Source organism: Gouania willdenowi, chromosome 6 (assembly GCF_900634775.1).
Source record: "Gouania willdenowi chromosome 6, fGouWil2.1, whole genome shotgun sequence".
Lineage (NCBI taxonomy): Eukaryota > Metazoa > Chordata > Actinopteri > Blenniiformes > Gobiesocidae > Gouania > Gouania willdenowi.
In genome coordinates this window covers 12,982,182-12,995,717 of record NC_041049.1, presented here as the reverse complement: position 1 = coordinate 12,995,717, position 13,536 = coordinate 12,982,182, and the positions used below count along the sequence as shown (strand labels likewise).

Below are 13,536 nucleotides of genomic sequence, written 5' to 3'. Positions count from 1 at the left end.
GATTAGTGGATTTGAAAAGGCCGCTACACACCCTGATTTGAAGAATATCACTTTCATTTGCTTCACAAATAAAATACCAAGTTATTGCTTCTATTTGATCCAAATTCTGGTGCTTAAACCACTGTATTCTGTTGCAACATTGTGTTATGAAATGGTTTTAAATAAATAAATAAAAAAAACATTTAAAAATAAATCTGGTTTGTTAATCACTCATAAATGGAAATGAGGTCTGAATATTGTCCAGATTGATGATGACTAAATTTTATTTAGCAAATGTAGTGACAAATAATTAAAAAAAAAAGATTTACGTTGGTGTGTGTTGCAGTATAAACAATATAATTAAGCAAAGGGGTGTTAAACTGAATAACATGAGCACTTATGATATATATTATTCCCATTGCAGTTGGTTATTGTTACAGTTGCACGAATTTAGTTAATGAGCTAAAGCAGGGGTTCTCAACCTAGGGGTCAGACATTGGATGTGGGTCACCAGATGCCTTCAAGAAATCAATTTAACCCATTTTTTTTTTTTTTTTTGCTTATTTTTACCCTTTTTCTGCAACTACACCAAACTTTACATTTTTTAACCTATTTTAATATTCTTGCTCCTTTAATGCATTTTGCTGCATTACCCCCATTTCTGCCACTTCTCCATCAAAATTAAATGCCTTTTCTGCACATTTTTTTTCATTTTAAAGACATTTTCGGCACTAATAAACCCTTTACACCACATCTCCAACCTAATGTTGCACATTATTGTCACTTTTAACCCCTTTCCACCATATTTCCAGATGATTTTTGCCCTAAATTTTTAAATTCCATTACCCGCTATTTGCAATTTTTAACCAATTTCGGTGTTTTTTAAAAAAATAAATCCCATCACCACCTTTTCCACCATTTTTGGTCACTTTTTTTTCTGATTCAAACAATGATTTACATCTAAGGATGACGATATACGCAAATAATAATACACTTTCTGGATTCCTATAAAGACATGTATTTATTTATTTATTTTTAGTGTCAGTGGCTGAAAATGTTGAGATATACTGAGCTAAACAACACAAACTATTTTAAAAGCTGTTTTTCGTGTGCGGAATATCTTCCCTAGTATTTGGCAACACCTTACGTCATCACTGTGCGGCCAAACAGTACCTATTTAGACTCACATGTATTTACGTTAGTGAGTGTTGATCTGTTTTAGACACTGTTTAAAAAGCATCAGATTGTAACACTTTACTTAAAGCAACGCTTTTAACAGAATGAGTGCTCAGATCACGTGTGTCAGCTGGGTAAAGCGAGGCGTTGCCAAGGAAACCCCGGACAAAGTGAGTACCGTAAACGTGGTTTGATGCTAATGAAAGTTAGCTACCCGGTGGCTAACCTGTCAACATGGCAGCAGCGCAGTTTAGACAGCTACAGTTGTTCAACAAAAATCAGATCCTTTTTGGTTTTAATAGAGGATAAATGGGAAATATTTGATAGTTTGATCACTTAGTTTCAATATATGTAACATTTACTTTGGATAAACGTAAAATAACAGTGTCTGAATATAACAGTTGCGTCAAATACGTAATAGCAAAAACTTCCACAGTCATTAGGGATGTCCCGATATAACTTTTTCATTTCCGATATGATACCGATATTGCAGCCTTGCGTATCGGCCGATACAGATATTAATCCGATATCAGCATGAATCATACTTATAATTTTTTTTATTTAATTTTAGTTTATTTTTTATTTAATAACAAAATAATAATGACTTATTTTGTAGTGTGGAATGTTAGAAAAGGTTTGATGTCACTCAAACAGAGAACAATAGTCATCAACAATAGGTATGAGGAAAAACTGACCCATTTATTTTTAACCAATTGGTTACATACATTTTTACTAGGGATGTAACAATTAATCGTAAGGCAGTTAAAAATCGATTCATAAGTATCACGATTGATATCAATCTTCTGAAAATTGAATCGCAGTACTTTTTTAACCATCAGGGGGCGCTATTCAGAAGTGTAGGCGGCGGGCGGAGTCTGCTAATACTTTCTTTGTGGCTGCCTTCTACTCTTAAATATGTTGATAAATGATTCATTACCCCTTTAGCACCGAAAGAATATCTGTAATATTACATGAATATCTGTAAAAGTCACGTTATTCTATTAGCTCTGTCTGCTAGCATAGCATCTCTTCTTCACTGCTCTATTAGCTGCATGCCAACTGACCACTGGGTTACCAGCGCCCTCTGCTGGTCCAAACAAATATCTGACGTAAATACAGGACAATGATGTTTTTTTTTTTTTTTTTTTAAGTCCAATCGTTAAGGCACAAAATACATTTTCAGTTGCACTTTTAAAAATAAAAAGAACTATTATGCAGTTTTGCATTGTTTATTATAGAACCAGAATTTAAATTAATAGGCTTCATTTTCATTTGTATTATTCCTTTATTTATTTCATTCAAGATTTATTTTTAGTTAAATTGCATTATTTTGAATAGTTTATCAAGGGATTCTTTTGACAATGAAAAATAAAAGGAAAATAGTACAGTATTTTCTAGTTTTTTTCCCCCCAAAAAAAATAAAGGAATATTTTTCAATCATCATTTGTCTACAGTCTCATTTTGTAAAATAAATCGTGAGAGAATCGTATCGTGAACCCAGTATCGTGAATCGAATCGTATCGGGAGTTGAGTGAATCGTTACATCCCTAATTTTTACCTTCAACATAATATCTACAGTATTCTACAATTGATAAAATAAATTTAAAAATAATAAATAAATAAAATAAAAATATCGCTAAATCCGGAAATTTGAATCCGATATCCGACATTCGTTTTCAGGCTCATATCGGCCCGATATCAATATCGGATCAGGACACCCCTAATGGTCATGATTAAAGTCATTACCGTAGTTGTGTCTTTGTACTTTTTATTCAGACATAATTCGATGTTTCATTGCAAAACCACTTATCCCAGAACATCCTGGTGAATCTTGGTTTTAAAACGTACCCTTAGGGGTACGCGATGTCACTACAGGGGGAACTTGAGAGACAGGGAATATTAACAAATGAAAGCATTAAAATTATGGGCTTTTATAATGTTTATTTTTAGTTAAAAATGATAATCATTCTAAATATTACCATCCACAACTCACAAAACGACAACAAAAACACACACAATAAGATAAAAAAATATACCGAATAATAAAAAAGGACAAACAACAACAAAATACACAAAATGACACCAAAAACACACACACTGAGAAAAATACTTAATATCAGCACCACACAAGATCACTACAAAATACACAAAAATAACAGAGAAACATACATAAGGAAACAACCAAACGACACCAAAAATGCACACATTGAGGGAGGAGGATTTAAATAATACCAACAACACACAATTTTAAAAAAGAAAAATATACTAAATAATAAAAAGAACAGACGAACAACAACAAAATACACAAAAAATAACAGAGAAACAACCAAACGACGCCAAAAACGCTCACATTGAGATAGAATAATTTAAATAATACCAACATTTATGATTCATGGTAATGGTGTAATGGTGGCAACAAATCAGCAGTAACATAATCCTTGTCAAACATTGGTAAAGCTTTCTGTGTGAAATATATATTTTAGTAAATGAGGTTAAATATTGTTTTTACTCCAGGTTGAGTTGAGCCAAGACGAGCTGCAGAGAATCATAGCAGAGGCTAAAGACGAGCTGGGGTAAGAGTGTGTAAAACACACACACACATTCACAACAAGTTACGTTTTCTGTCCTTCAAAATAAAAGCAAACATCAACAGTCAAGAATCATTTTATGATTTTTGATTTACATTTATTCTCTTTAGTTCTTGTTAAATTAATGAATCTGTCATGGACCCATTTGGGCCTTTTTTACATTTAGTTTGTATTAGTGATCGGCCGATGCGATGTTCACTGATCCACTTTGTTTACAGAGCGGCTGCGTGTGTGTGTTTCTCTCTCTCTCTGCTTCTCACTCAGCGCTGCGCTGAGAAGAAGTTTTTAACTTAGAAAAGCAGTTTACTACTTGTTTGAATATTTATTCTGTTAATGTTGATGCAATTTAGAAAAGAAACAAGAAGAGTTTGTTGTTTAATGAGCCTCTGACATCACGTTATTTTCCTCTGTTAGTTTATGTTCTGGGGTTGTGTTGGAATAGACTATTATTCATGGTTTTGTTTTGTGTTTAATACTATAATTATATATTTTTATACGCAATAATCCTGTTAATAAAATATATCTTCAGTCAGGCCAACTTTTGTCAGGACCAGGACGAACAGTTCTCTTTTATAATAATTCATGAGATGTCTTTACTTGTTCTACATCACCCGTTTTTATTATTTGTTGTTCTACCTCACCTTTGTTAATTTCATTAAATGTTTCTTTTTTTTTTAATTAAGACTTGTAGCATTTGTTATCATTATTGTGTAATTTTTATTGCCCTAAAAAACCTGAATCAGTCGATCCCTAGTTTGTATGAATCGTTACTAAAAGTGATGTAAATCTATATAACAAATGGTCTTTCTGGTGTTTCACTTGATTTAAATATAATGCTTCTGTATTAATAAGAACTATTACAGTTATATATTACTAATAAGTAGTGAAAATCTCTCTGCTTTATTTCTCTAGAGAACTAGCAGCTGAGGAGGAGGAAGACGAGGATGAAGGCGTGTCTTTGGAACAAAACCCGAGTCAAGAAAGCGACGAAGCTGAACGAGATGAAAATCAACAGAGTAAAGATGAGGAAGACGAGCTGGCCGAGTACGGCCTGGATAAATATGATGAAGAAGATACAGGTGACAGAGGAGGACTTTGTTTTGTCTTTTATATTTTTTTGCTAAATAAAGAAAACTCTTCTTCTGTGATTAATTTAGTGACCGCAAATCTTGGCGACAGTTTGGCAGGACTGACAGTGTTCAGCTGTAATGAGGAAGACCCTTATATCACCATCAAAGACACCGTGAGTCTGCTGTGTATTCTCAGTTTAAACAAATGTTGCTGTCGTAATTGTAATTGAGCTTAGATAATTGACATTGTAATTGCCATGAAATTATAATAATGTCATTTGTAATTCAATGAAAAAACTGGGGAACCGTGTTAGAGTTTTATGTACACTTCTACACACGTGTACTTAACAATTATTAAAATATGTGTGTTTATTTATTTATTTATTCCTTTCATGAAAATGCAAACCAACATACTGTAGATTCTCCATTTACATCAAATAATATCACAGTCCAAATTAAACATTTTTATGATTTTAAATGAGCAGTAAGAAGAATAAAATGCTTATATTTCTGCCCCTTAACTTAATACATAATTAATGATCAAGCTTTCCCACATTTTACCATTAAAAAAAAAATTGAAATCGATGGATACACTGACACAAAAAAGACTCAAACGCCCACACCATGAATATTAAAACCCATGTTTTCATTGATTAGGAATCCTAATAAGGAAACCAATATATAGCAAATAAATGAGATGATTGATATTAGGTTTTATTGTATTTTACAGCTGATTTAGGACCCGTTATTATAAGAGATGCTAAATGAATGCTAACACAAGAGGAAGGTTCACTTTTATTAGGTTATTTATTTCAGGCACCGTAATTGTGATTAATTGTAATTGAACTTTAGTAATTGAGAACATAATTATAATTGACTTTCTGAGGATGAAAAATAAGTGTAATTTAATTGTAAGTGAAAAAAATGCTGGTCATTGTGATCATAATTGAATTGTAATCAAACAAACGTAATTGTAACTGAAAAATGTAACACTTTCACACCTTATATCGTTAGTCATGTTATTAATTCTAATTCAAATGTATCCATGGTTTCTTTTAGGCCCAGTATGAACGAGAGGATTTCCAAATCAAACCCAGTGACAACCTGATCCTGGCAGGCAAAGCAGAGAAGGACTGCTGCAATCTGGAGATCTTTGGTCAGCACGTTTATTTATTACCCGTGGAACAATAATCATCCATTAGTTTTTATCCATCACGTGTGTGAATAACATGGTCTGATTTCACAGTTTATAACTCTGAGGAGAACTCTCTGTACGTCCACCATGACATCCTGCTGCCAGCGTACCCGCTCTGTGTGGAGTGGCTCAGCTTTGATCCAAACCCCGGGGAAGGATTCGGTCAGAACTCTTTCTTTTATCTACCGTCCATCTGCTCTTATTGCGATATATATTCATAATGCCTGGTCATTTATTCTACTTTTATTTCCCAAACTGCAGCAAACTACGCAGCAGTTGGAAACATGACTCCACAGATCGACGTGTGGGACCTGGACGTGGTCGACTGTTTGGAGCCGGTTTTTACACTCGGGAGCAAAAAGGCCTCTAAGAAGAAGAAGAAGAGCAAAAAGGTAAAAAGCAGACACGTGACACGTACTGTACATTCTGGTGATTTTCTTGCTTTAAGTTAGGGCTAGGCAAGAAATTGATTCATCGAATTTGTAGATAAAAACAATTTTTATTTTGCAAACTTGAGTTTTTTATTCATTTATTTTTTTAATTATATATTTTTTTCTTCCCACCACTGTTTTTTTTTTTTTACTTTACCCTTTGAGTAGGCTATATGTGTGCCACAGGCATGTTTCATTTTTTATTCGCACTATGCTGAGATGCTAAGGGAAGAGTTTATTATTTTTTTAATTGTACTGTTATATGTTATAAAATATGTAGTTATATGATTTCTTAATCAGAATTTTAAGCTACTGTGAAGTTGCTGTTGCATTTTTGCTTAAACCTGGATTAAAGCTTGAAATAGTTGAATAACAGAACCTCATTTACTATTTATTTTTGGGATTGTTTCATGTATTTTAACTCTTGAGGACAATTAAAGCAATAAAGTTGCATTTTTGACAATATATCTGATGTCTGCAGTCATTTCTAAGTGCATTGAAAAAAAAAATCGAATCTAAATTCGAATTTTTCTTTTAAAAATGAGATTTTTTTTTTTTTTTAGGCAAAATCGTTTCCCAGCCCTACTTTAAATGCTTTTATTATGTGAGTTAAATGCACTTCATTGCACTTCTATCATCGCTTACATTTCCTTTGGTGGAAGTAGATCCATTTAAAAGTAGTTAAGAGTTTTAGGAGAGAACTAATCTTCACACACTCATGGAGTCTGGCTACATATAAAACAATAAATCATGAAAAGGATCAAATTATTGAACAATTTAAAGCTGCATGAGGTGTTTTTTCTCTCATCAGATAAAGACAGAATGTATGCATCAAAGATCAATAAATCAAAGATTATTTGCTTGAAAGAAAGATGTAAAAGGGGAAATTGTTGCTTAAAAGTTTGTTTTCATTACAATTTTTTTTTAATGATTTTGGAAATAATTTGTGCATTGCATTGTAGGGGTGGGAACCTCTAAGTACCTCACGATACGATACACGATACAAAACTCACGATAACGATTGTCTCACGATGTGGCGATTATCGATATACTGGTCAGAAATCAATCTACGATAATCTATGACGCAACAAGAAAAAAAGCTTAAGTGAAAAAATACAATTTTTATGTTATATTTCTGAAAGACAATAAATTGAAAAAGCGTCCTATGAACAGTGCCACTATTTTAGTGCAACATTTCTGTAAATAAATGTCAACATACCAATGTAAACTAATCTCCAATAGTGCTTTCTGTAAACAATAAATAGGGTCTTTCTTACCAGTGACACCATTATAGTGCAATATTCCAGTAAACAATATATTGGTTCCTTCAACAAACAGTGACAACATTTCTGTGAAGACTTACCTGCACATTTTAGTGAAAAAGCAGAAAAGGTTTTGAAAATAATAAAATAAATCTTAAATTAAAAAAAAGAAAATATATATATATTATTTTTTTGAATCGATACTTAAGACAAGCATATTGAAAAATATTGCAATATATCGCCGTATTGAGATATTGTCACACTCCTATTGCATTGTGGGATGTGGAGTCCCAGCATAGACAGATACAGGTATAGTAAGTGTTTTTGCTTCATTCTTAACGTGATTTCTTGTTTGCCCCTAAAAACTCTGCCAAAGTGACTTCCCAACACATTTCTGGTGTTTTTCATTCACCAACTGGAAGATGTGGCAAAACAATGGTGAATGTTTATTTCGAGGCTCATACAGAAAGATCCAAATGTGTCTGTAAAGGAATGTCTCGCAGAGTGAGGTGATATCACAGGGAATACTGGGAACAAACGACACCAAAAATAGTGTCGGATACTGTTTATTTTATTTGTTCCTATGTATCGTCCAGTTTTCTATCTTGTATTTCTATTTTGTTTACCTGCTCAGAGACTGCAGATGTTAATTAGCTATTTGCTATCTTTGGTGCAGTCGTGTATTGCACAATGTCCCTGTTAAATAGGGCTGGACAATATAAACCAAAACTCATATCTTCATATTTTTTCTGAAATTGCGTTGCACGATATAAATCTTGATATTTTTAACTCAATAAAGTCAGACCAGGAAGACAATTCTGGGTTAAAATGTCTGATGAAAAATGCTACACAGGCTCATTTATTAATAAACAGCTGCACAATATGTTCCACTTTTGTCTTTTTCTCTTCGCAGGGACAGCACATGTGAGTGAGTTCTAGAGTGTGGCTTGTTTAGGTAAAGGTCTGGGTTAGAACGCACTCAGGAATCCGTTTAAATGTGCTTTTCATGCTGTTCTGAGAAGTAGAAAAAGCAGCCGTTCCTAAAACAAGTATTTTAAAAAGAAAATAAGCTATAAAATAGACATATCCTTTTAGGCAATATTGTAATTTTTTATCTCGCCCAAAATAGAAATCGCGATATATCTTGAATCTTGATATATTGCTCAGGTCTACTGTTAAATAAACAATAAAATGAAATAAAGTGAATTAAGTGGAGTAAAAACACTTTTTTTGCATTTGTCTACAGGACTCCACATCCCACAATGCAATGCACGGAAAGTCTTCGACAATTTCAAAAAGAAGAACAAATTAAACTTTCGAGTTATCATTGTTTTTAAAGCAAACGATCATTGATTTATTGATCTGTGAGACCTACACTATGGACCTATACTGATTATAAAAATAAATATTCTCCAGGAGCTTCAAGCTTTTCATCCTTCGTCTCTAAATTTATAATATCACACGTTTCTTTGCACTTGTGCTGCAGCAGGGAGCCTCAGCAGCAGAGCCTGTGGAGGGACACACAGACGCTGTGTTAGATTTATCCTGGAACAAACAGATCAGGTCCGTCCAATCACTGTCCTCGTCTTCGTTTACAGAACATTAAGGAAAACGGTTATTACATGTCTTATTGTTGCATCATCGTGTCCAATAAATGTTTCGTTCTCTCTGTGCAGGAACGTGTTGGCCAGTGGATCTGCAGATGATACAGTAATAATATGGGATTTGACCCAAGGCAAACCGGCAACCACTCTACGCAGACACACTGATAAGGTAGACGTTGAGATGAGTTCAACACATGATTCTAATTAGAGGTCGACCCATATGGGATTTTCAAAGTCTTTAAAAAGAATTTCAGTCGATGGCCGATATACCTTTTTTTTTTTTAAAGCACATTGATCATGAAAAACAATCCAAACACTCATAAGATATAAATGTATATATTATAAATTTAATTAAATACACCAATAGAAGTCTTAACATTTAATGAACTTTAAATATACCCGTACATAACCAAGTAAAACAAAAAGTACAGGACGGGTAAGTAGCCGTATAGCTCGACGACAATATACAATGTGCAAGTAGTCGTTTTAAACTAAATATATAGTATAACCACTCACTCACAGCCACCACCATTATAGTTAAGCTTCACACTTTCACCATATGCACAACTACAACATCACATCTCACTTTAAAATAATCAACTCTTTTCTACCCTGACTCCCTCTTCCCTGTTCCCTTCCCCCCTATCTTTTTATATCCTCCCTATAATAAAGTGTTTCTAACGCTTCCTTAGGGAGGGCTGGTTATGGTCGCACAAAATAAATTATTTATTGTTTTTTGGCTGATGGTTGATATATCGGTCAACCTCTAATTCTAATGTTCACTGATGTGACTTTTCTGAATGCAGATGTTTTCTTTCTGCAGATCCAAACTCTGACGTTCCACCCATTTGAGGCGCAAACTTTAATATCTGGATCTTATGACAAGTGAGGGTCCTTAAGTTTACAGTTCATGAACGTTTTCTCACATAGGCTGACATTAACTCTCTCTCTCTCCCCCTCTCTCTCCCCCTCTTTCTCTCCCTCTCTTTCTTTCTCTCTCTGTCTCTCTCTCTCTCTTTCTCTCCCTCTTTCTCTCCCTCTCTCTCTTTCTCTCTCTCTCTCTCTCTCTCTCTCTCTCTCTCTCTCTCTCTCTCTTCTCTCTCTCTCCTCTCTCCCCCTCCTCTCTCCTCTCCTCTCCTCTCCTCTCTCTCTCTCTCTCTCTCTCTCTCTCTCTCTCTCTCTCTCTCTCTCTCTCTCTCTCTCTCTCTCTCCCCCTCTTCCTCTCTCCCTCTCTCTCACTAGGACGGCTGTTCTGTACGATTGCCGTCGCCCCGACAGCAGCCACAGGACCTGGAGGTTCAGTGGACAAGTGGAGCGACTGGTCTGGGATCATTTTTCTCCATGGAACTTCCTGGTGAGGGTTTGAATCCTAAAAACACAGACAGTAAACGTTCTCCTGTGAAGTTTTTCTCAATGTAATGTTAGACTCGTAGACATGAAGGATAGTCAGACATTATAAAGTGTATCGATTGTGTGTGTGTTTGTTTTCAGGCCAGCACAGATGACGGGTTCGTCTACTGTCTGGATGCTCGATCAGATAAACCTGTGTTCACTCTGAGGGCTCATGATGAAGAAGTGTCAGGTTAGTAGAAACCTGAGTTCAAGTCAAAACAAAGCTTTTTACTTTGTCGTTTTTCTGACTTTTCCACAAAGTGATGAACATGTTTACATGACTCAGAGCAATATGTGCTAAATCATTGGTACTATTTACTTTGGAAGAAGGGATTCACAACGCAAGTATTTTTAATATTTATAGTTTAATAATAAGAGTGGGGAAAAAAAATACATTTTACGATATATCATGTTTTTTTGGTGCCGGTTTTAAACATAGATTCTTCTTTCCAGAGTTGATTTTTTCATTTAATTTTTTCCGATGTTTAATCGATATTTTTTTTATTGTATTTTTCACATTTTTGTGGACGGCCGCTGAGTGGCGGTCCACTAATGCACCAACAGGTGCAGCTGTGATTTCCCTTTTATCGGACATATTTTGGGTTTTGCTCAATTCCAGGGTGAACGGATTTGAAAAAAAATTGTGATAATAGTCACTGTAGAATCGCAATACTTGTAAAATCAGAATCGCCATTTAAATCGAATCAGGATTAGAATTGAATCGAATTCAATAATCTGTTACAAACAATTGTGACTCAATGTTTCCAGGTCATATACAGTTTATACTGTAAATAAGAGAATTATATAATGTGGCCAAACATAAATGTGATACATGTGTTTTAGAGATGTCTCTTAAAGGGCAGGATATGTGAAAAAATCAACATTCATTTTAAGTCTTTTTATGCTGACGTGTGATGGAGCGTTTAAAACCAAAGAGAATGAGGCCACACACATTTCTAACTATTGCCTTCAGCAGATTGTGTGATACATTTTTATTCTGCTGTTCCGTGGCCAAATTTCCCGCGTGCTTCTGCAGACGTGATGTCAAATGACGCAGATGCACGTTCTTCGGGGCTTGGAGAGGCGTCCACTCTGCTGGAAATGAAGAAGAAGAAGAAGACGGCTTGGAGACTGGAAGAAGACGAGCGCGGTGGACCTAACTACTGTTTGGTTCCAATAAGGCGTGCAGAGAGGTCTTGCAGTAAACGGTCACGTTGGCGAGTAAATAAATAACCGTATCACAGTTGGAGTGCGGATCGGGCTGTGTTTATTTGTCCGAGTTCCTCATACAATGACATATTTAAGTTTGTTTTAGTGGCACAAACAGTACCCAGTAAATATATTTACATAATCCATGTATCAGAGATAAGGATAATCTCTGTTATTGTGCAGAAAAAGGAATGTTTCAACGGTGGATGGCTTCAAGACTGTCCTTGTCTGCTCGATGCTCCTGCCTGCAGCGCTGTAGCTGCGCTCACTGCTGGAATGGAAGGACGCTGCAAGCAATCACACTATGTGACCGAACCCGAACACCAGTTCTATATCTGTCTGAAACCGACCCAACCCGTCGGGTACCGTGGGGCTTCGGTTGCGTATCCATCCTCTAGTCGCAGCATCAGCGGCGCTGCCGTCGTGTCACTATGGAGTCTGATTTTTTGATCCTGCCCTATGCAAGTCTTATACATGTTTGGGGTTTTCTTGTTGTTTTTAGTTCTTTTTTCTTTCTTTCTTTATTTTGATGCTTAAACCATAAATCTGTTCTGGTTAAAGATCTGCAGAGGTGTTGGATATTCAGAGGATACAGCATTAGCATCAGAAAGTCTGTTTTTCTCTAATGTCTGTTTGTTTATCTAAAAACTGAAGTGAACCCACGTTATTGGTCCCTGAACTAACAGAGGAATGACTGCTGCTGTTTTGCTGCAGGTTTGGACCTCAGCAGTCAGATTAAAGGATGTCTGGTCACCTCCTCGTCTGACAAACATGTGAAGGTTTGGGACATTTTGGGCAACAAACCCAGCCTGGTTCACACACGGGACATGAAGATGGTGAGAGCTGAACCATTACGTTCACTTATGTTCTATTTATTAATGGTTTACATTCTGGTGTGATGGGGTTTAGTCGTTCTAAAGAGAAGAATCTGAACCTCTGCTCTGTGTGTACAGGGTGTGTTGTTCTGTGCTTCATGTTGCCCTGACCTGCCCTTCATTTACGCCTTTGGGGGCCAAAGAGAAGGCCTGAGAGTTTGGGACATCAGCGACGTCGCTGCAGGTACAAAACTTAATATAGTTTCTACGAGAAACATGACCTAGTTTACACTGTGTAATAATTTCTGCTCCGTGTTAAAGAAGTTGTTGGCTCATCCACTCATGCTCTGGTTGATTTCAGTATCCGAGGTGTTTGGTAGTCGAGAGCGACTGGTGGTGAGTGCTGGTTCACAGACGTCCAGCTCTGCAGCCTCAGCAGACATGGAGACATCCTAGTGGAACACATCTGGAATAAACAGGATGTTGATGAAAAGGTGGTAAAATACAACGTCCTTCAACGTGCAGCGAACATTTCACAGAAAGAACAGATAACAGCAGTGAACGTCAGACACATGCCTATGTTTAGAGACAACGACTCATAAAAGGAGTTTTCCATGGAAATGAAGATTAAAGTACAGTCCTTTCTTTGTTCAGTTAAAATGTATTAATGACCAGTTTTCATTTAAAAATGTTGCATTAAAATAACATGTCAGTTCAAATGTAATACATTTCTTTGAACTTTTCTTTAAATAAATGAGATTTTTCATCATTTGTCTGTGTTGTGTTCATGAACCCAAAATGAACTCCTTGTTCCA

The 13,536-nt window shown here is 35.6% G+C and overlaps 1 protein-coding gene across 2 annotated transcripts; it reads left to right on the top strand.

Moving 5' to 3' along the window:
* Positions 1–1,137: 1,137 nt before the first annotated feature.
* On the top strand, positions 1,138–13,490 carry pwp1 (PWP1 homolog, endonuclein). 2 transcript variants are annotated; one of them, XM_028449976.1, is made up of 15 exons: positions 1,138–1,325; positions 3,670–3,728; positions 4,656–4,822; positions 4,901–4,986; positions 5,873–5,969; positions 6,060–6,170; positions 6,270–6,400; positions 9,191–9,264; positions 9,378–9,474; positions 10,129–10,190; positions 10,548–10,659; positions 10,797–10,887; positions 12,621–12,742; positions 12,860–12,965; positions 13,083–13,490. In XM_028449976.1, exons 1-15 carry the CDS (start codon positions 1,260–1,262, stop codon positions 13,175–13,177), a joined length of 1,476 nt encoding a protein of 491 aa, XP_028305777.1. In that variant the 5' UTR covers positions 1,138–1,259; the 3' UTR covers positions 13,178–13,490. The 2 variants fall into 2 exon arrangements, with proteins under 2 accessions (XP_028305777.1, XP_028305776.1); XM_028449975.1 differs by having other exon boundaries at positions 9,188–9,264.
* Positions 13,491–13,536: the final 46 nt, after the last annotated feature.